This window comes from Ixodes scapularis, unplaced genomic scaffold, assembly GCF_016920785.2.
Source record: "Ixodes scapularis isolate PalLabHiFi unplaced genomic scaffold, ASM1692078v2 PGA_scaffold0__279_contigs__length_252992795, whole genome shotgun sequence".
NCBI lineage: Eukaryota > Metazoa > Arthropoda > Arachnida > Ixodida > Ixodidae > Ixodes > Ixodes scapularis.
In genome coordinates, this window is record NW_024609835.1 from 29,127,437 (window position 1) to 29,149,091 (window position 21,655).

Below are 21,655 nucleotides of genomic sequence, written 5' to 3' on the forward strand. Positions count from 1 at the left end.
GATATCCTAATCCGTTGATTTCAGGAGCCGTTCGAGTTCAGCGGAGAAATGTTCCCTCGGTAGCCGGTCTGTGTTAGTGCGTGCGTAACCACTTTATCAAAACGGATCTCGGCACCAGTGGTTCTACTCCCCTGTCGCCAAAGCATGCAATGAACACGCGGCACCGCGCAGTCTCCGCACGACGGAAGTGATCCAAGAATCAGTGTTTTTTTTTGTTTTGTTTTTATTGTACTTCGAACAGCATAGTTCGAAGGACTATGCTGTTCGAAACGCGTCCACATTGAATGTTATTTCGGAACGGCGAAAAAATATTGTGCATGCCAGATATTTTTGTAAGGTGCGCTGATTTAGGGGATATTCATTATGCCCAGAGAATTTGTAATTAAAATCATACCTTTAAATTTACTAACTGGAAGTTAATTATTTGAACGTAATTAAGCACCTAATTTAAACTCAATGTTAGTAGTTTTCGTGAATATTCCCTATGGAATAAAGCATTATGACACCCCCTTCTATTTGTACGATGCGTACTTGTATGAGCGATTCAGCGCACGTTACAAGAAAAGCGAGCACATAAAATATCATGCTTATCTTCCCCCGCGTTTTCCACGTTGTCGAAGGAATGCTTTTCTTTAAGCTCGAGCGTCATCCATTGGAGGCGCTCCATACATTCTCAGAAGATCCATTTCGATTTTCGATCAGAAGATCGAAAATCCAAATGTTTTATCTCTTTCAATCAGCTGAGCAAATGAGATAAGATATCGGTTTTTATGCTCCCACGGCCACGGAGGCTAAGGGGCGAAAATAGTTGTCATCTCTGACGTTGAAATAAAATGATCGCTGGGAGGTGATACATCGTGCCTTTCTAGCTATCAAAAATTATTAAATGTAGAAACATTATTGACATTATGTATGGGACGCCAAGAATATTGTATATTTTTTTTGCAGGTGTGGATCTCTCAAGCATACTTGAAAAGTAATCTGTTACTTTTTCAAGTAATTTTGCCATTTCTACGTAACTTTTTTGCGACTGTACTTTATAATGAAATTTCCTTTCAAATTAGTGTACCGGATTAATTTGATTACTCGCTTCTTCTTAGAAATATCATAAATACAGAAACTAGGGCAGTTGGAGTGTGCGACCACCCGCTCGACGAAAGTACAAAAACGAGCGTCGTTCCACTGCATTTTTCAGTTATAAGCTGACAGTGCGTCACACCTGCAGGCACGAGACCCCAGTTTTGCGACGATGCACTCGTCTATGAAGAGCCCATTTCATAAGGGAGCTTTCCGTAGATCGGTCCCCAACCTCCGAACCTCCTAGCGGAGTAGACACTGCTATTGATCGTGCCCACGGCTAGCTTTGTCTGCAGAATAGGGATCCTTTCCGTTAGCCGTTAGCCAGCGGGATGGCGGCTGTGGTTGCAGCTTTCGCTGCCTTGTCATCTTACAGGTGAACGGAGTGCAACTACATTCTGATTCTTATTAAATAAATCGCTATTTTTTCAAGGACTACCATAAGGCGGGTGTATGAGAAATGGAAACTAGTGTTACACACAGAATTGTTTCAATATTTTTATATGTGTACGTTAAAAGTAACGTGAAAGTAATTTTAACGTAACGAGTTAAGTAATCCGTTAGTTTTCAGAAAATGTAATTTGTTACGGTAATCAATTACATTTGAGACTCGGTATTTTGTAATTGTAATGTATTACATTATTTTTAAGTAACGGGCACAAGTCTGCTCAAGCTAGGTTAAGCAGTACCTTTGATTTGTTGCGGTTTCCAACGAGAGAACGAAATCTGTTTGTAAAGCGATGGGTATTGTAATATCCCGTCTCATTCAAGATTGGCGTCTCGTAGTCTCTGGAGTCGTATCCAATGTGGTCCTGAAAGACGTCCCAAGAAGTCTTACAAAGACGCGTCATATTGTCCTCACCACTTCTGTACTGTCTGTGCTCACATCACTTACCATTCCAGCGGTGTGATTGTAGTAATCGTTGTAAGCTGTATAAAATCCAAAGAAGCTGTCGAAACCTCGTCTGGTCGGAGTGTATTCTGTTTTGTAGAACCCCAGATGCCACTGGAATCGAAAAAAATTTACCCAGGCTTTTCCGTTAATCACTGAAATTGAAAATGACTGCATTCGTCCGCATTTCGTAAATATTTCTTTAATGGTCAAAGGAGTAATTTCTTTGGGACTGAATGATTAATACTAATTATGCAAAAAAAAAAACATATGTTACCTCGACAATGTAGGAACCTCCTTGAGTTATTTGAATTAAAGCCAGTGTTTCGAGAAGAAAACTCTGTTTCTTCTATTTGATATCGGAACGTCAACTGTTGTTCCGAGGCTTCAAGAATATTTTCAGAAAACCAACTTTGGTTATGATTTATGTAGGAAGCTCAGATGTTACGCGATCCTCTGTTTTAATAGCTCAAAAAGCTCAAAGGAACTTCTAAGTTAAATACTAAAGACGTGACTGAGTGCTGACGAGTTGTGTACGAGTGTCGCACGACACCATAGCTCATAGAAAATGGAAACACAAACTTAATAAACAACCTTTATGGCGTGAAAAAGTGAGCCTTAAGCGCGCATGCTAAGTAATCTCATGAAGGTCTGAATATTTTTTTGAACTAAGTTGGATATTTCACTCTAACCTTAGTATATATATATATATATATATATATATATATATATATAAATATGTGCAGATGAATGAACCGTACTTAATCCAATGAATCAAAGAATCAAAGTTTTCAGGAACCCGCCGAAAGCCTGGCTCCGCCAATTTTTGGCTTTCGGCGGGTTCCTGAAAATTTTGATTCTTAAGAACGGCTCATTCATCTGCAGATATTTGTTTATATATATATTCGAATTTCTTTTTGCGAAATCTTCGTTTTACACGGAGTACTTTTGAATATGTTTGGTTGTTCGCAAGCTCGCTAATTGTCTCCTGCAAAGTACTTTTCTTATTCATTGCCATCTTGGCGCATCACATGTCTGGGCAAGAAAGTTTACAGTGGTGTTCCAACGCAAAGAAAAACGGAGGGAGGGCAGGAGAAAAGAGCGGGCGAAGGCGCCACAACACCAAGCTCTGGTTGGAATGACTGGTGGATAGGGCTAAAGCTGGCTGCCTGTGTGTCCGCTGCACTCGTCGAACACGTTCGAATGCGAAAGGAATACGGTGGACGCCGACGTTCGGCGTTCGAATGCGTTTGACCAGTGCACTGGAGACAAAGGCCACTAGCTTTAGATCGACCCATTAGTCATTCCAACCAGAGCTCGGCGTTCTGACGTCCCCGAGCGCTCTCGTCTCCTCCTCTCCCTCAGTTGCCTGACGTATAGTCACTGCAAGCTTACCAAACGCAGTGCCTGGCTCATTATCGTCAGGTTTCTTGCGTTGTGATTTGTTCTGGGACGCTCATATCGACCAATGCAGCAGCCTCATTGGCTGCCAAGCGATGCTAATAAGTTTCCCTGCATTCGTTACGCCCTGTGTTTTAAGTTTTCAGTGACTGTAACGGGCGCACTCACAGGCATGGCTAGATGAACACTGCATATTTCTCGACGGTGGGAGACACGCGGCATGGCAACGCCGCTGTCGCCGGATTGGCTGTTCCTCGAAGAGGACGCTTCGTCGCCACACATAGCAGTGCGAGATTGCTTTACCGGCCGTTAGGTGTTGTTTGGATATCACTGGGGCGCATTTGAACCAACGTCCTCCTTCCCCCCCCCCCCCCCCCCCCCCCCCCCCCCTTCCCCCGTTTTCACGCCGCCGCTTCGCAGCGATGTTGCGCGTGTACCACTGCGGTGCGCGAATGATTCGCCCAGACTGTCGCCGCGAAGCTGCGTCACCGGGAGGATAGGGGAAGGGGGAGGGGGGGGGGGGGGGGGGTGAGGTTAAAGCGCGCTTCAGCGCTATGCCCATTGTCCGCCGGCGCAGTGAGCATAGGCCGTAGCGCGGCTAGCGGAGGAGCTGGCGTTCGACAGTGAGGCGCGTTCAGCAGCCTGCGGCGCCTTTCCGCATCCGAAGCTGTGGCGGCGGAAGCGCGCACGGACGAAACTTTTGCTTTTTGAGCCGATACGTTGAGGGCGACGTTGCATGAGTGCTGGGGCAGACCTAAGAAGGGCATCTAGCTGTTCTCCACTTCTTACATATTGAGTTTGAGTCGTTATTTGGGGGTAATTTCTCTAGTTGCGACCAAAAAAGGGGTTGGAGCAATTTTCCGAGAAGTAAGACGGCCACCACCATAATTGCTCTGAGTGGTAAATTTGTTTCGCTCGTCGTTGTAGACGGGACTGCTAGAATGATGATATTTGGAGGCGAGTGATGTGTTCACTAAGTTTGTGCACGAAGTCTGCCAAGTTTCATTAAGGCAGCAGGTGTGAAAGTTACGTTTCAAACGAATAAAGAAATAAAGCTGTACGGGACATCCAATATTGGACCCAAAATGTTGTGTTATAACCGGGCTGTGCGAAGTGCAGCTTTGGGCACACAGGTGCTTGGACTTGACAGCAAAATGATACAGCGCTTATTACACCAAAAATAGGTGGCATAGGGAAACCAGGTGAAAATTTGGTTTGAGCGGCGAAACTCAATGGTAACCATGAACCATTATAACCATGAAAGGGCTGTCAAGAGAATACTACTCGTCGTGGGAGGTGGAGACTTTACAGGTAGGAAGGGACTAGTGGACTGCACGCCCAACTGAAACAGCTTTACGAAAAGTGGTTCTAAAGCCGAGAAAACTGTTTGGTTTGGCCGTCAAAGGCTTTTGCGGTCAGCTGTTGTGTAATAACCTGTTGCGCGAGGTGCTGATTTTCGGCACACATATACTTTGACCTGACCGTAACTTGACGCAACACTTATTATACCAAAAAGAGGTGGCATAGCGAAACCAAGTGGAAATTTAGTTTAGGCGCCGTAACTAAATGGGAACCAGTTTTGACCGTCAAAGGCTGTTAAGATAACACCACTCATCGTAGGAGGTGCACATTTTACAGGTAGGAAGGGACCAGTGGACGGTACTTCCAGTTCGAACAACTTTGTGATAGGTGGCTCTAAAGCCGAGAAAAAAAAGTTGTCTACAGAACTCGAGGTGTCAGCGTTTCCACATCCAAAAGGAGGCTGATCAAAAAGAAAGAACACCACATAAACTTCCATACTCAATCGTCGATTCTCCAATTATTCCGAGTTTCATTGTAGTTGTCCTTAGATTTATATTTGTCACTTTTTGTTTTTTACCGTTCGAATTTTTCTACATGAAGTACAGAATACGTGCCCTACTTGTCCGTAAATATCATCGACACGTACGATGGGGACGGAACTTCTTTGGAGGGTATTTCTCCAACGAAATTGGCACTGCATACCCGCAGTGTGGGATGGCATTTCAGTTCGTCCCATCGGCGCTAACACATGTAAGCGTCACTGGTACGAAAACAAACGCAGAGCGCAAAGCGGCAGTGTAGAATATGTCAGCCGTACCGACACAGTGGCAGATATGATCGGGAGACCAAATTTTTTGCGTAGTACGGCGCGGGTCCATCGTTGTCGCTGTCCCACAAAACATCGGCGAGGTGAAAAACTGTGAAACTTTGTCCCCACGAGATACGAGGCATAACTAAGCACTTCATGCTGTGAACCCAGCGCAACCGCACCGCTCCGACTTCAATGCATACCAAAGTATGTAGCGTAGTTTCGGTTTCGTTTTCTCTGGGGTTCTCACTGCCTACCTTCGTTAACGGCCGCGCGGCGGCGCGCCAGTCGCGTCGCACAGAGTGTGACTACGCACGCAGCGTTCTCTTCGAGGGCCAGCCAGCCCGGCGCGGGCGGCGGCGCCATGCCGCGTATCACCCACTGTTGACAATTGCCCGGGACCAATCATTGGTCCCGGGCAATTTTTATCAGATAAGCCAGTGAGGAAGAACAACCTAAGACTTCACCGCACCGCCATGCGCGCAGAAAACCGATCATTATTCCTTACTAGAGTGGACAGTTGGGCTAGCGGGTTTACGCTCATGTAGAAACTCATAAAATGCAAAAACAACGCCTTGACCTGTGCGTAATTCTCTCCTCTCTGTCCTCGTGTCTTTTGCGCTGTTTTTCATCATTAACCCTCCTTACTTCGTTTGCCCCAATAAAAATAGCGAGCGCTATCAGGGCTCCAGAGTCACGACTTCTCGGTCCCGCCTTCAGCCACTTAGACCGCTTCACCGCTAGAGGCTAGAGCAAGACAGCAATCGCTCCCCTTACTGGCCAAAGTTTTATAAAATACAACTGTAGCGATGTAATGAGATTCATGAAAATGTGAAGGTATGCAAAGCGAAATAAATTCGAGGGGCTGTACAAGATCAGAGACCATGGCGCATTCCGCTTTCTATACTACCAAGAGGTTCAGGGGCACGATGCAACGGGTTAGTACAGTTTACCCACCAGGATGTACTTTCTAAATCATTAAGTTTGAATTCCTCTCCCACCTGAATAGTCAGTTCCTTAAAAACGCTGGGCGTATTTTTTAATGAGAACGTGTCCTGGGATTGTTATATAAATTATCTTATTCCAAAGCTATTTCGAGTGATATAGATCCTAAATCGCTACCTTTCTTTGTTCCCCACGAAAGTTTATTTGTTAATTTAAAAGTCTCCATTTTCTCATACTTAACACACTGTCATCTAGCCTGGGGTTCATCAACTCTTACCAATATTAAAAAAACAGTTTTTGTTACGAAAAAAAAGAAAAAAGATTAAGGAGCGTATGTGATGTTCGTTATGATACTCACGCAGCTAAGCTATTTAGGAACATTAAGATAAGTACAATTTACACGTTATATGAATATAGACTATGTCGTCTGTTTTAAGATAAAAAAAATAAAAAAAGCTAAAGCAAAAAACAAAAAGTGCTTTGCGTCTCTTGAGGAAAATTTACCAGCGCATCCCACTCGCTGCGTGGATAAGTGGAGGATGACAATTCAGCGAACAATGGACTTCAAATGCATAAATTTGCACTCCCTCATTCGTTAAACATTTTTTTTTTATGTAAATAATGTAGGTTTTTACTACAGCGTTTAAACATTTTCGTTTGTATTTTTCCATGTGATTTCTATTTTTGTCTTTGTTTTGTTGATTTGCTAGGTTAGAATCCGTAGTCATGTGAGTTCCAATTGTTGCTTTTTGTGTGTGTGCATTACTTTTTTCTGTATTTCCTACACGCTCTCCATTAACAACTGTAGGAAACTAAGAAACAGTCAAGCGGCACAATGCAACTTTTTGTTGTCGTTTTTTTTTCTCAAAACGACAGAAAGAAGTGTATAAATATTGGGACACAAATTTCAGAATATCGGCTATAACACCATATGCGCCTAAGTTGCAGGCATAGTTGGTCTTTGAATTGATATAATAATAATACAACTTCATTTACATCGTCTATGATGGTGCGCCATCATAATAAAAGAAAATAAATAGGTATTATTATTATAATTATATTAATTCAAAGACCAACTAAGCCTGCAACTTTACGCTGCTATAACCGATATTCTGAAATTCGTGGCTTAACAGTTGTATATCCTTATTTTGTTCTTTTGAAAATAATCAGCGAAAACACAAATACGACTTCCATGAGAAAGAAAAACTATTGGTGCTCTATCTACAGTGGCCCAATTTCTTTAATACTATCAAGCGAGCGTCGACCGCCGGGACGGCCAGCGCTGTGCCGCGGAAAAATGCGGCGTCACGGGAGAGATTAGACGCGTGCGCACAAAGCTCTTTCTGTTGCGAGCGTCGTCTGCTAGGCCACACAGCCCCTGTTCATTATCTGCTGGCATAGATAACCGCCTTTGAGCAAAGATAGGGGGGCTAAGCTCGCCTTTGGCGGGAATCTCTCCGATGCGACGTAACGGGTGAGGGGAGGAGCTTCTTCTGACTCCGCCCCGGCGAGTTTCCCACTCTTCCTCTTACATTTCTTACCCCCCCCCCCCCTCCCCCCCCCCCCTCCCCCCCGGGCGGCGGCGAGTTCCCCAGCGTAGCTCCGATTTGTCCCTACGCTCCGCTCCTGGATTCAATCCTCACCCCTGCCCCTTTGGATCTTGATGATCAACGTACCGGCGCGCGGTCGTGTATGACTCACAACTCCGTGGTGCACGTTAAAGACCCCAGGCTAGCGGTTGTACTGCACTGGTTAAATTTCTCATCTACAGCTGGGAGAATCATCGCCCGTTGAGGCAGGCCAAATTTTAGGCTGTAAAACATACACAGAACCCAATTTTTTTTTATTTAAATCGTAAATGACAAATAAGAATCGGTAACAGCACGGATCCTAATTATACAAATGCATATGGGCTAGGTGGTTATACATTGTGATGGTTTGCTGCGCTGCGTAGAGGCAAGAAAAACGCATTTGATAACGATTTACGCTCAAGCAGAGAATAGACGAAAAACAACGTACAGGAATGGCGCAGACTAACAACTCTGTAATTTCTTTCTCATTTTTCTAGCCCCACACCGCCACACTGCCACAATATATTTTCAAAATAGGGTGCACGTGGAGCGAAAGCTCGCGCTGCAGAACCCAGGATCTTGGGTTCAATCCCCACCCCTGCACGTGTCGATCTGAATGAACATCGTACCGGCGTGCGTTCGTGTATCACTACTGCGTGGTGCACGTTAAAGACACCAGGCTAGCAGTCGTACTGCACTGGCTAAATTGCTTATCGACAGGGGGTGACAATGTCGCCATGTTCTGGCATGTTCTCCTGCTGTATAAATAACTAACGACCAATTTGTTTGCCAAAATACGGTGTGGAGGGAGAAAGACGAAAAAGAAATTACACAGTTGTTAGTCTGCGTCATTCATGTACATTGTTTTTCTTCTATCATCTGTTTTAGTTTCAATTTTATCAAGTGCGTTTATCTTGCATCCACGCAGCGCAGCAAACAAACAAAAAAAAATTGTAAAAGCCTGTAGGTAATGATAAATTGCGTTTCTGATTGCAGAATGCCGTAAAAACATTTGTCTCTAGAATTCACTTAGTAGAATTCGTATGTAGAATTCACGACGGGGACGACGGTCCATTCACGGCTCCATCGCCTCAAGCCCGGTTCGCCACGCAGTTCATCGCACAGCCACCTTACCACGTCTTTCGAGAGGCGATAGTGTTGTTGGAAATAAACGTCGTTCATGTCAAACACATTGGCGTGGCTTAAATAGCTAAGCCGACGGCGAAACACGAACGAATGCGCTGCCATTTTGGATGCTTCTCCCTCATCTTGCGCCCAACTCGCCCAAACTCGCCTAGGTCGGAGCCGGCAAGCTTTTCCTATCCGCGGCGGCTTTTGCCACGTCACAATGACGACACAGCATCTCGCCGCGAGTTCCGAATAGGCCAATCTCCGACCGCCTCAAACCCTCCGTTCTGACGTCATGACCTAGGGAGTGACGGCGCGTGTCGTCATGCACGGCGCCGACCAATCGCGACGGGCGGCGAGTTTGGCGGGGAACTCGCCTTGATCTCTCCTCCGTGCCGAGCTTAGCCCCCCTGAACAGCGCTTGCTTGCGTGATACTGTACCGGCGTGGCGTAAACCGCGCGTCATCTCGAGGTTAATTTACTTTTTTTGTTAATTTCATGTTTGCGTTTACTTTTGTGGACACCAACAGAAATAAAAATACGGTGACGCGACACACTTAATGCAACGATGCATTGAAACTATGTACCGCAGACAATGCTACGAGGCATCAAAACCAATCTAGTGCTTTTACCCTGCCACGTGATATCGTGCTTCCCCGCGCAGTTATACTTAACGGGAAGGCCACGTGACACATTTTTAGCGATGGACTGGCCAAGATAACTCGCAGCGTCGGCTGCGGTACAACACAAAGTGCAAGGTGAAACGGAGTATAGACGGCGTTTCCGCTTCGGCTTGGTGTTTTGTGTTATCAACTGCGTTGTTGCTGTCGTCATCTAGCTTATGTAGACAGTAGCCGGGTAGTCACAGTTTTTTTCTTATTTTTTTTGACCAGAGGGCGCGCACACTTTTATGCCTCCTCCAGGGCCCATAAAAACACGGGAACGCGTCGTGAGAATGTCGATTGTGGCATGACGCAAAGGGATATAGAAACAACAGTCGGGGTTACACAGGCTAACGTCAATAGGATTTTGAACGCATTTCAAGAAGAGGGCCGTATCGGCGATGCACTTCGACATTGCAAGCGCCCTGCCCTCCTTTGCTATGGAATAGGGGCTGTGTGCCGTCAACGGAATAGCCTAGCAGACGACGCTTCCACCAGAAAGGGCTTTGTGCGCACGCGCTTAATCTCTCCCGTGTCGCTGCATTTTTCCGCGGCACAAGCGCTGGCCGTCCCGGCGATCGACGCTCGCTTGACATTATTAAAAAAATTGGTCCACTACATGTTATGACAGTTCACGCGCAGGCGCTTCTACTTCTTCGACAATCTAACTCAATATAACGCGAAGAATAATTATCACTCAAGATTACTTTGCCGATCATGTTCACTTCGTAGCCCAAATCTTTGAAATGCTGCGGCAGGATCTTTATTTCCAGTGGTAGGCCCCACGGGGCAGCGTCCAGGATAACGCTAGACTGCATGCCTAAGACAATAAAGAAACTGATTAGTTTTAAAGAACTGTGCAGAACTTTATGATTTGCTTTTTTGCGTGCTTCTCTGCCTGAAAAAAAAAACAACAACAAAAAACGTGACTAATGATATGACGCGTAGAAACAATTTAAGGAAAGTTCAATGTATTTAAAATATTTCTATGAATAAACTCTTCACATTGAAAAAAAGTGAATAGCAACAGGGACTTCAGTAGATAGCAAAAGTTTAGGACACGTTTCTAGAAAAAGGGGAAGTGTTTCCCTAAATTTTTATGTTTAATAGAGTAGGTGCTGTTACTCTGATTTGTCTGAATGTTTAAGGGAACTTGGCTGGCAGTTGGTATTATTGGGCAATCTCTGAGTGTTCCGAAAAATGTAAGTGCAGTCTTAGAGCCCCCTGCAATTATAAGACTCGGTGTTGCACTTGGGTCACCAGTCATCGGTTTTCCTTTAATCAGGCTAAGCTAATATAAAGTGCTAGCAGCATATTAAGCCGCCAATGCTCATGCCATCTCGGTGGTAAAACAATATCTACTCTTTTTTTTCTCCCAGCACAAGGTTCATATTGGATTTAACTGATTAAACGGAATACAATAATTCTTGAATGGGGTGCATCCTGGAGCAGTATATACTCAAGGATTTCTCATAGTGTTGCACGTGAAGCTTTTTTAGTACCTGCTTCTCTGCGCAGAGGCGACACAACAAACACATGGCTGACCTAATCGCAACGCACGTAAGCAATCACTTTCTTTTGCCAGGAACCAAAGAAATTGTCCCCATTATATGAAAGCCGAACTCATGTGCTTAGAAGGGGAAGCCAATATTGTACCTGTGTGAATTGGATATAACCCAGTCATCAGGGCAGCTCTGGATGGAGTGCAGAGCGGCATCACGTAATAGTTGTTGAGTATGACACCATCTCCCGCCAGGACATCGATATTTGGCGTTGGTATTTGGGTGGAACCGTGAAAACTAACGTCTCCCCATCCCTGAGGATAAACACAATAAAATATCCAGATTAATTCGACGACTCATGACACGCTCTATTGAAAAATATATTTTGCCGAGAAATGATTGCCGGTACAGTATCGATTTTACTGGATTATGGGCCTCTTTTCACTTCCAGAATGGCCTGAATTTACCGGAAATCGCTAGAATTTACCAGAAGCCACCGGATTTCCCTAGATTCACCGGAAAACACTATACGTGACTGGATTTGCCGGGATTCACCAGAATGCATCAGAAGCTTTTTTTTTTTTTTTTTTTTTTCGGACCTCATCGGAAGGCACTTAGGGCGAGCCAGGGAATCATGGGTAGTGGATGTTTACCAGATGCTGGAAGATCCGGTAACCATGCATTAAAATGGCTAATTCATACAGACTTGAAAGTTCCATGTCTTTATTCCACAGAGTTGCAAACAGTGAAACAATTTTCACGACGAAAACTATATTATTCCAAGCATTGAATATTAGAAATATTTATCCCATAACATGCAACATAGTGCTACCCATGATGGCATTTATCTAAACACTTTGAGCGCCTAAAAGTATTAAAACAAACTGGGCAGGTGTAAATAAAACAAACGTTTAGTAACAGGAAAATGAAGTGTATGACGAGAAAAAAAAACTGGAGGTGGTTGTTTTAAAGAGGATACAAGCCTCTTTACAAGGTTAGGTAAAGGTGTTCCACTGGCATGTATTTAATAGTAATATTAAGAAATATAAATCCACCAGCAGAACTGGCCAGGGCACCCAGAAAAACATTCCACATTAAGAGTACCTCTATTGGCTTTCGAAAGGAAACATGACATAATGAATATCTAATAAAAAAGGCATTTTGTCTGAGCCATCCTTAACAACAGTTCCCCGATCAATGCGATTGAAATCGTGTGCGAATATGATTATCTGAAACAACTGTAGTGAGGCGATTGAATTATGTTTCAGTTCTTTCCGCCAAATTTATTGGACAAACTGAATCGGTCTCTTTGTCCCGTGACCGCCTTGCTCCGGGGTGAAGTTGGAGAGCTTTCCAGAGTAATTAAACCCACTCGTCATGACGCTGCGGGGACTTACGGGAAAACACCTTCCTCTTCGTCTCCTCGAGGCACGAGTTTCTATAGTCAAGCGTTTTACTACCTTTAGGTTCCACGTGAGGTCACATAAGAGATGAGCGCCAAGGTATTTAAAGGATGAGAAATTTTCAATGGCGTCACTTCCAATGAAGTACGTGTGAGGAGTGAGATGTCGTTTCGAGGTGAAGGTCATAGCTTTTGTTTTGTGTGTATTTATTTTCATCAGCTTCACACCAGTTGGAAACTTTGTCCAAGTCATCTTGGGAAATTATACTATCGTAAGGTTCCATAACGGGACGGTCCGCGAATAGACGAGTGCGAGATTAGGTGTTAGAGTGAAGGTCATCGATGTACATAAGAAAAAGCACAGGACCCAATACAGATCCCTGCGGGGCACCTGACGTCACGGGAAAAATGAAAGACAGGCGTTTGTCAACCACAACTGATTTGCGTTTGTTAGCCAATATGTTTTTATTCCATTTAACAACACATGTGGATAATTTTAGTTTAGTTAGCTTATATATCAACCAGTTATGTGGTACGCAACCAAACGCTTTCGCAAAGTCAATAAAGATAGCGTCAACGTGTCTGGAGAGGTGAACAAAATGATGAAGGTAATTTAACAACGCAGACAGCTGCGTCTCACATGAACGTCCACACAGAAAACCATGCTGGTTAATAAAAAGAAGTTGATTGGTAGTCAGGTGGGATATATTGTGTTTTAGAAGTTTACAGGAAACACAGGCGTGTGATATGGGTCTGTAGTTGTCAAATTAATTTTTATCTCTCGTTTTAAGTATAAGAACAACCGTGACATATTTCCAATCGTCTGGTAATTTACTCATGGAGTTTGATTGTTGGAACAGCCCTCCCAGAAGAGGTACAGAAATTTATTTGGTTAGATTTAATAACTTTGTAGGTATGCCATCCGGGCCAGGACTAGAGTTAGTGGGGAGTCGGTCAATGGTACATATAACCCCATATAACGCCATAGGTATAAATTACAATATCCTTCCAAATTCCTTTCAACTGATATTTCTGATATGGTCGAATCAAAAAGAATGCCTTCAGCAGTGAAAACACTGCTGAAAAACTCGTTGAACTGATTGGCCAACTGAGATTCACCAAGGTGTCACCAGAACCAAAGCACTGGAGCACACTTACAGGGTGCGGGTTGACAACCATTCAAAATTTCTTCGAGTCTGACCGTAGCATATCCGAGACATCAGCGTCAAAGAAACCTTGCTTGGCCTCTTTTATCAAGTTCCTGCAGCATAAAGCATACGCATGATAGGAGGTCCAATCGCGGTCCAAGTCAGAGCTCTTCGCTTGCTTATATAAACGTTTTTGGATACTTCGTTTAATTTTAGATGTAAACCATGGGGAACGTAGACATGGTGCTATGTTTAAAACAGGAATACAGGCAGCCAAAAACTTTATTAGTTTGCCGCGAAACAACATCCAATTTCTATTTACGAAACGCTCATCAAACCCACTCAAAAAATAGGTGTAAAACATAGACAATCTTGGCATCAAAGATTTCTCATCTGCTCTCCTTTAATCAAAATTTTGTTTCCCGATAATATCACGCTTTGAAACGTATAAAGAGAAGGTACAATGTACAACACAATAATCTCTAATTTCGTCATAACATTAACCGATGAGTGCTCAGGCTGCGTTGTAAAAATTAAATCCAGCACAGCATCTCCACGTGTAGGGGTTGGGACAATCTCCTCTAGTTAGCTCGCCATCTCAAGAACTTTTAGGCATTCCCTCTTGTTTGTACAGTTGCCAGAAGCTTCATTTGTTGTCCAGTCTATACCAGTATAGGTAAAATCACCTGCCAGGACTCTAGGAGTGTTAGGGAACTTAGACTGTAAATCGTCTACAAGTTCTGTTAAGTGGTTAATAAACTCTGCCTTGGAGTCCGGAATAAATGACAATGGGATGCACGTTTTTACGGCGTTCATAACCCCCGCCCCCCTCCCCTGGAGTAAAACCGGTCCTTTTGATAGACTGAAAACAGATCTGCAAATGTCAACTCTGAATTTGCCATGTCTGAGCTGAGGTATGTCTCAGTTTCCAAAATGACGTCAGCGGAACATATATCAATAAAAGGGAGTAAGTCATCCTGTTTCGGTGTTAGACTCCGAAAGTTGGCGACAAGAAAGGACAGCTGACCAAACTTCTCAACGACACTAGATTTGAAAAGGCTGCCGCTTGGTAACGTTCCAAGAGTAATGATTTTGACAGGGCACATCCTGTCCGTCGTTAGAATCACGTTTCTAAACCGCATTGTTAAGAAAAAGCTTGTCGTAGGAGAGCCAGTATGTGCTTTTGCCTTTATTCAGCCTTGCGATGTCCCTCAGTCTTTTGCGGATGAGTTGCATTTTAGGTGAGAAGTCACCTCCGACCCATACTTCAGGCGGTGTCAGGTTTTTTTAGATTGCACGCACTACCCAAGACCTCACTCTTGCTTTTGTAGTTGAGGAATTTTATAATTATCCGGTGGTTAAATCCGGGTCTGCGGGGTCCAAGTCGGTGAGCAGGCTCAAGTTTTCTCCGACAATTATGTATAAAGAGAAGCTGACATACTTCTTGAAAAAAAACGAGTTAGAGGTGAATTCTGGCGTATTTTTATCCCGTGAATCTGAATATCACGTTAATTTTCCTCGGACATGTAACTAAACGCGAGGAAACACGAAAAACCTCCGACCAGTCGTGACGTCATACTGGGATCTTTGGGCCGCTAAGCGCGTGCCGCACGTGTGGGCAGGGCGTGCGATCGCAAGCCTGACAGCAACGTTATTAGATTACCTCAGTTGTGGAACTCCCGCGGAGGGGAGTACCCCTCCTCACTCACCCCACTCCGCCAAGCGTCGATCGAAGCGCCATCTATATTTTCGTTTCATAACTATGCGTTCCGAAGAGCCCAGCTGACTGAAGCACCAAATGGCGATCACAACGCCGCCATTTACCCTGCAGCGGTCACTCAAGGAACTACACGTAACATCTATTTTGGCTTCTATCGGCCATTTCGGAGCCGAAACAGATACAGTGGAGAGGGTCACAGGGATACCACCCCGTGTCCCCAGCGGGCGTGCCGGGAATTCGACCCCGAAGTTAAGATTAGCCTAGGTCGGGACGCGCTACCTAAAACCTCCGCTGAGGCATGGTTTTATGAAAACAATATTAATTGTATTGCAAAACCTTGCAAACTAAAGATTTTAGGAAACATCACGCCCCCCCCCCCCCCCCTTTGTACTGAACTCCAATAAAAGTTACTACAAAAAGTTTTTTTCCGTTGGTTTTTACGGTTTTTACGTTTCTATAATGTTGAAACGTACGTATCCTGATTACGTTACCAAAGCAGTCGTCTGGCGGCGCATCGAGCGACGCTTGGTGAGTCGTGGTGAGTGAGGGGGGGGGGGTACTGTTCGTGTATGCGGCGCCTATGAGCAGTTCCGTAACTGAGCTAATCTAATAACGTTGCCTGACAGGTATATTTTTCCGCACTGACCCCAGCCATGACGTCTCTTTCTGACCTTTTTGAAAATAGCAAGAGTGCGCGTGCATAGCTCTGACAGGCGCTGAAGATGCGATAGAGCAGATTCCGAAAACTGCTAGTGTGACGTCACGCCCCAGAAAGGAGGGGCTTCGGCGGTAATTTAAAAATTAATTTATGCAGCCTCTGTGCACCGAGTTGAAAAATGAACTCGACATTCGTGATCCTGGAAACCGAATGAAGGCCATTGAAGTGTTTTTTTCTTAAATACAGAACCGCTTCAGTTTCCTTTTAAGTGTGTAGAGAAAAATGTCTCAACCTTCCTCTCTGTATCATCCCATGCTTGAGGCTCTTGTTCGGGCAGACCCTTAACTATGAGACTATTCCTGCGGAGGCGACTGTTTAAGTCGCCAACTACATCAGCCAGACCCTCCTTTTCATGTTGCCTTTCAGTGAAACTGATAACCTCACTATTTATACTGTTAATAGGTTACGTGACGTTAGTTCTTTCCGCCAAATTTATTGGACAAACTGAATCGGTCTCTTTGTCCCGTGACCGCCTTGCTCCGGGGTGAAGTTGGAAAACTTTCCAGAGTAATTAGACCCACACGTCATGAGGCTGCGGGGACTTACGGGGAAAACATCTTCCTCTTCGTTTCCTCGAGGCACGAGTTTCTATAGTCAAGCATTTGGCTACCTTCATATTGAACACATTGCTAACAAGGCGTCGCGAACTTTTGGCTGTTCACCGTTCCAAGCAAACTCGGACACAAAACGTCTGGCCTACAATGCCCTTGTCAGATCTCAACTCGAGTATGCATCCACCATCTGGCACCCTCATTAAGCATCTGTCAGATAACATTGAATCTATTCAAAACAATGCTGCTAGATTTATAGCTTGCGACTACTCCCGATTTACAAGTGTAAGCAGTTTAAAACTTCGACTTAACTTGTCATCTCCTCATACAAGAAGACACCTCGCACGCTTATCATTTATTCATAAACTTTATTACAGTCTCTCACGTTTAGGGACTCCTTCATACTATCGGCTCACCACCATGTCGTCCCGCTTAGATCACCCTTTCAAAATTAACCCCATATTTGCACAAACCAACATGTTTAAAAACTCTCCACTACTCCTCGCTTTATCGGACTGGAACAGCATCCATAGAGAAATTGCCTCCACCAGTGACATTCAGCCCTTTGTCTCCGCACTAAACATGTGAAACCTTGAATAGTCCTGCATCCCTGCAATATTTCTTGTTGTGAGTGTCTTGTTTCTGATGCACATGTTTTTATTCTGCGCTATCTTTTTTACATCTTATGTATGAAGGGCGAAATTGCGCCAAATGCTTTCTTCCTTCAAATCATGCTTTGTACTTTTTTTTTATCTTTGTCTCTTTTTGTTGTCACTCGGTTCAGTTGTACCAGTCTTTCCATCACGTTCCCCTGATGTAATACCCGAACGGGCCTTTTAGGGTTAAAATGAATACATATATAAATAAATTCAGTTTCCCCGCTAAATTTGGCAGGAAAATGGCGTCATGTGACGTAACCTGACGTCCCGTGACCAATACACCTTCGGAAAATTGACGGCACGTGACCTATACGTCAACTCAGTTTCCCCGCTAAATTTAGCGTGAAATTCATGTCACGACATCTACAGGGTGTCACAAAAAAAATTTACAGGTTTTTTTTTACCGCAAAAATAAACTAGGCATCGCCGAGTGCTCATTCTCTGCCCAAAGGTAGCCAGCGCCAGAGGTCACAACCAGATGTCAAAGTTTCAGCACAATCCGATACCTTATTCAAAACTTATAAGTGATTTTCTGAAAAATTCAATGAGAAAAAGGAGCCCATTTTTGCCCGTTTTCGGTTTTTGGTGCCCCCCCCCCCCCCCCCCCCCCCCCATAGGGCCCCATGTATTCAAAACCTCGTCAGCCGCCATTTTGCCTTTGAACTGTTCACAATATCAATTAATACTTTTGAATAAGTCATCGGATCGGGCTGAAACTTTGGCATCTGGTTGTGACCTCTAGCGCTACTTTTAGGCGGAGAATGAGCGCTCGGCGATGCCTAGTTTATTATTGCTGTAAAAAAAAACAACCTGTAAATATTCTTTTGTGACACCTGTATACACCAATTCAGTTACCCACTAAATTTAGTGGAGAAATTAACGTCTTGTGGCCTAGCCACCAATCCAGGTTCCCCGTTAAATTTGGCGGGAGAAATCCACGTCACGTGACGCCAAGTCACGTGACGTCGATTCTCCCTTCCCTAAATTTAAAGGGGGACGCTGGATTGGTGTCTAGGTCACAAGAAGTGAATTTTGCCGCTGAATGTATAATTTTTATTTTTTCAAATTCTTTACCACAGTATATCACAAAATAAAAATGCCTTTAGAGCTGCGCTCTACTTTAGCTTTACAAAGACGCGTTAATGTATAGAATTGTTCTTGTGAAATCAAATTCCGAGCTTCGTCATTTGTTAAGATCGTTCAATTGCTGGACAGGAGTGACACTATCTGTGGTTCACAGGAAAGTTATTTCAGAGACGTTGTTTCAGAGTGTACACTCTAAAACATTTGCAGCGTCTGCTTTCCTGCAAAGCACTTGGGAGAACCAATCGCTGCAATCTACGAGTGAGCTTGACGAATGTCGGGGCTGATAATTTGTTTGGACCCACCAAAAAACCTTGTCTGTAAAAGTCTTGTCTGCGCTGTGGCACTGGTCATGGTGAAACGACATGCTCAGTGTCACAGCGCAGACAGTTTTCTTTTTTAGGTTTAAACTCGATTGCAGCCCCGCCATTCGACGAGCTCCTTCCGTAGATTGCAGCCATTGTCTCCCAGCTACTTATGGAGAAAGCGGACGCTACAAATTTCTTAGAATCTATTGACGAGGCCAGATCACAGTACCGAAAGAAACCACCCAGAATGACGGAGAAAAAAAAACGGTTTATTTCTTATTGTAAAGACTTTTAAAAGCGAAAGTAAGTTTTCGTGGTTTCATAGACTCGTGCTATTTACCTTGTTTTGAATCAAATATTGATATATGTACGGTACTTTTGCGCGCTATTCTACTTGTTTTCCAGATATTATTTGTACAGAAATAGTTGGCGGAGCGAAAACCTTACGTCCGTTTTTATATTATAAATAGCAGAGATGAAATATGGAGGCTGTTCACCCGAAATGTAAAAAAAACAAAAAACTTAATCGGCTTTTTATACGTTTCATCTGTACGAAATGTTTTTTTTTCCTGCATTTATATTTACAATATTTTCACTGGTTCACAATAGAACGATGTTTTGATACTTTGAAAAGGCGAAAACGTTTTAATATTTTAAAAATTTATATTTTTAACCCCAATTAGACACACCAAAAGGACGTTGACTCAGGCAACACGCTCGCGTTTTTACCTCACTGAATGCAGCTGCTGCATTTTTTTTTTTTGGCCAGCAGCGTCCCACCGAGTTTATAAAAACAAAACAAAAAACTAGAACACCTGTTGGACTACAAACCAGATTAAAAAAAATCTAGCAATCGAAACTTTGTTTCCCCTAACGTACATCTGCAATTTAAAGCTTAATAAGAAAATTGTACTCGCAATTTCCCGGAACTTCATATTTTATTCGGTCAGTGTTACCTTCGGACACCTGCGATTGCTACCAATAACGTTTGATTTAGTTTTATGTGCACTTCTCCCCAATGTATGCACAGCTACTGTGTGAATGAATTGTTTACTTTCTGCGCAAACTGTGCGAGGCAGCATTGGTCATTAGTAATGATGAGTACTCGAGGTTGAGGAAACCAAGCAAGAACAGCAGGCAACCAACGACCTCTCACTGTTTACCGCAGACGTCCGAAATACCAGCTCGCCTGCCTCATGACCCTCTCTGAATTCTAGACCATCTGTTGTGAACACGATGAACTTCAAACATCAATCATATTGTTTCCTATAGTCAGTTTAAGCAATATTAAGTTTCATTTCGTCTGTTTTTCTTTCACTGATAACTAAAAAAAAAAAAAACGCATTTTTTTTTGTGCACGCTTTTTTATTGTCATTCATTATTCTGTTTTCTGATCGGGTAACGGCGTAGTCTTGTTGGCTGAGAAGCAACAATCAAGTTAAGACTTTTAAATATTATCATCCAACGTTTTTAAACAAACTGGTTTATTTAAAGACAATAAAACTTCTGGTCGCGCCATTTTAGCGGCGCCGCCATTTCGAATTTCTCCCTCTCTGTGGCTGCCAACCGAGGATTAGTTAACCGCCGCACCTGGAAGTCTAATCGTCGGATCGCTAACAATATTATGCTCTGGTACTCACTACACCCTATGTTTGTTAAGCTGTCACTGACCCTTGCCTTATAGACCACTTCGAGAAAGTAGGCACACGAAGATAATTCATAACCGCATGGGCCAGGTGCACTCCAGCCCTCGTTATCTTCTAAAGTGCACAAGTAAATTGGGCGACACTATGGGCGCGAGCTCAAACCAGCGTCAGCCAGGATGTAAAACACAAATTTCTATACAGTGTATTTGCAAATATTTAACAGATTCGAACCTCTCAATGCAGTAGTTTATTCCAGACACTGTCGCACGGCTCGTTTTTCGGGCCCCTATAGGGATTTTAAATTTAAAACAGAAGGTTCTGCCATCGAGGAGCTTCGATTTGTCAACACGTGTTCTCTGGCGTCGCCTGACAGGCAGGCAGCTTCAAAACTCTGAGACGCGAAACTGCGGCGCAGCCATGGTATATTTAGGGTTCCGCGTTTTCGGTTTCTATTTTTTCAAAATTCGGCGTACTTTTTTCGGTGTTTATTTTAAAAATCAATTTTCGGTTTTTTTCGGCGCATATTTATGCCCACAAAAGTTTATCGGCTTTTTTCGGTGAATATAAAATGAACACCAACGGACACCGGATAAGATGGTCCTTCTAGCTCTGATATTTGTTATCACTCAAAGAGTAACGGTACAGATACATTGAAATATAAACGGACACTTTATTCGGCAAATATGTGCAACTGTAATAGAAACAAGAAAACAACAACTTTGGTACAAGCAAGTCATATACGAGGCCTATGCCGAAATAACATGAAACTTCACCTTTTGTACATCAGGATTACGTGATCTTATTCTGGTAAACACACATGTACTTGCCCAGGTTCTCCTCGTTGATCCGCAGCCTTTCTTGCCTGTTAATATGACCCTGAGCTTCGAGAATGCCCTCTTAACGCTAACACTGGACAGTGGCCGGATGAGGAGGTGAAGCGCTGCCTGAGCCAAAATCGGCCAATAAATCAATTGTGACCGCAAAAAGAGACACGGTGCGACGTTTTGAGGCACAACACACCATGCAGAGCTTGCATCAAGTCAGTTTTTTTCACAACGAGTTTGAAAACACGCTCGTACATGGCGAAGTCATGAAGCATTTCGGACTTCACGTTTGGTTTAATGTGCGATGA

At 43.7% G+C, this 21,655-nt stretch overlaps 1 protein-coding gene across 1 annotated transcript in view; it reads right to left on the minus strand.

Annotated features, from left to right (window-relative positions):
- LOC115323378 (arylsulfatase B) overlaps nucleotides 1–21,655 on the minus strand; it is a 45,240-nt gene that overhangs the window by 18,194 nt on the left and 5,391 nt on the right. The window contains exons 3-6 of the mRNA XM_042291610.1: nucleotides 11,443–11,602; nucleotides 10,494–10,606; nucleotides 1,973–2,083; nucleotides 1,767–1,889 (exon numbers count right to left, since the gene is read on the minus strand). Coding sequence (XP_042147544.1) covers nucleotides 1,767–1,889; nucleotides 1,973–2,083; nucleotides 10,494–10,606; nucleotides 11,443–11,602 — 507 coding nt within the window. The remainder of the gene's footprint in view (nucleotides 1–1,766; nucleotides 1,890–1,972; nucleotides 2,084–10,493; nucleotides 10,607–11,442; nucleotides 11,603–21,655) is intronic.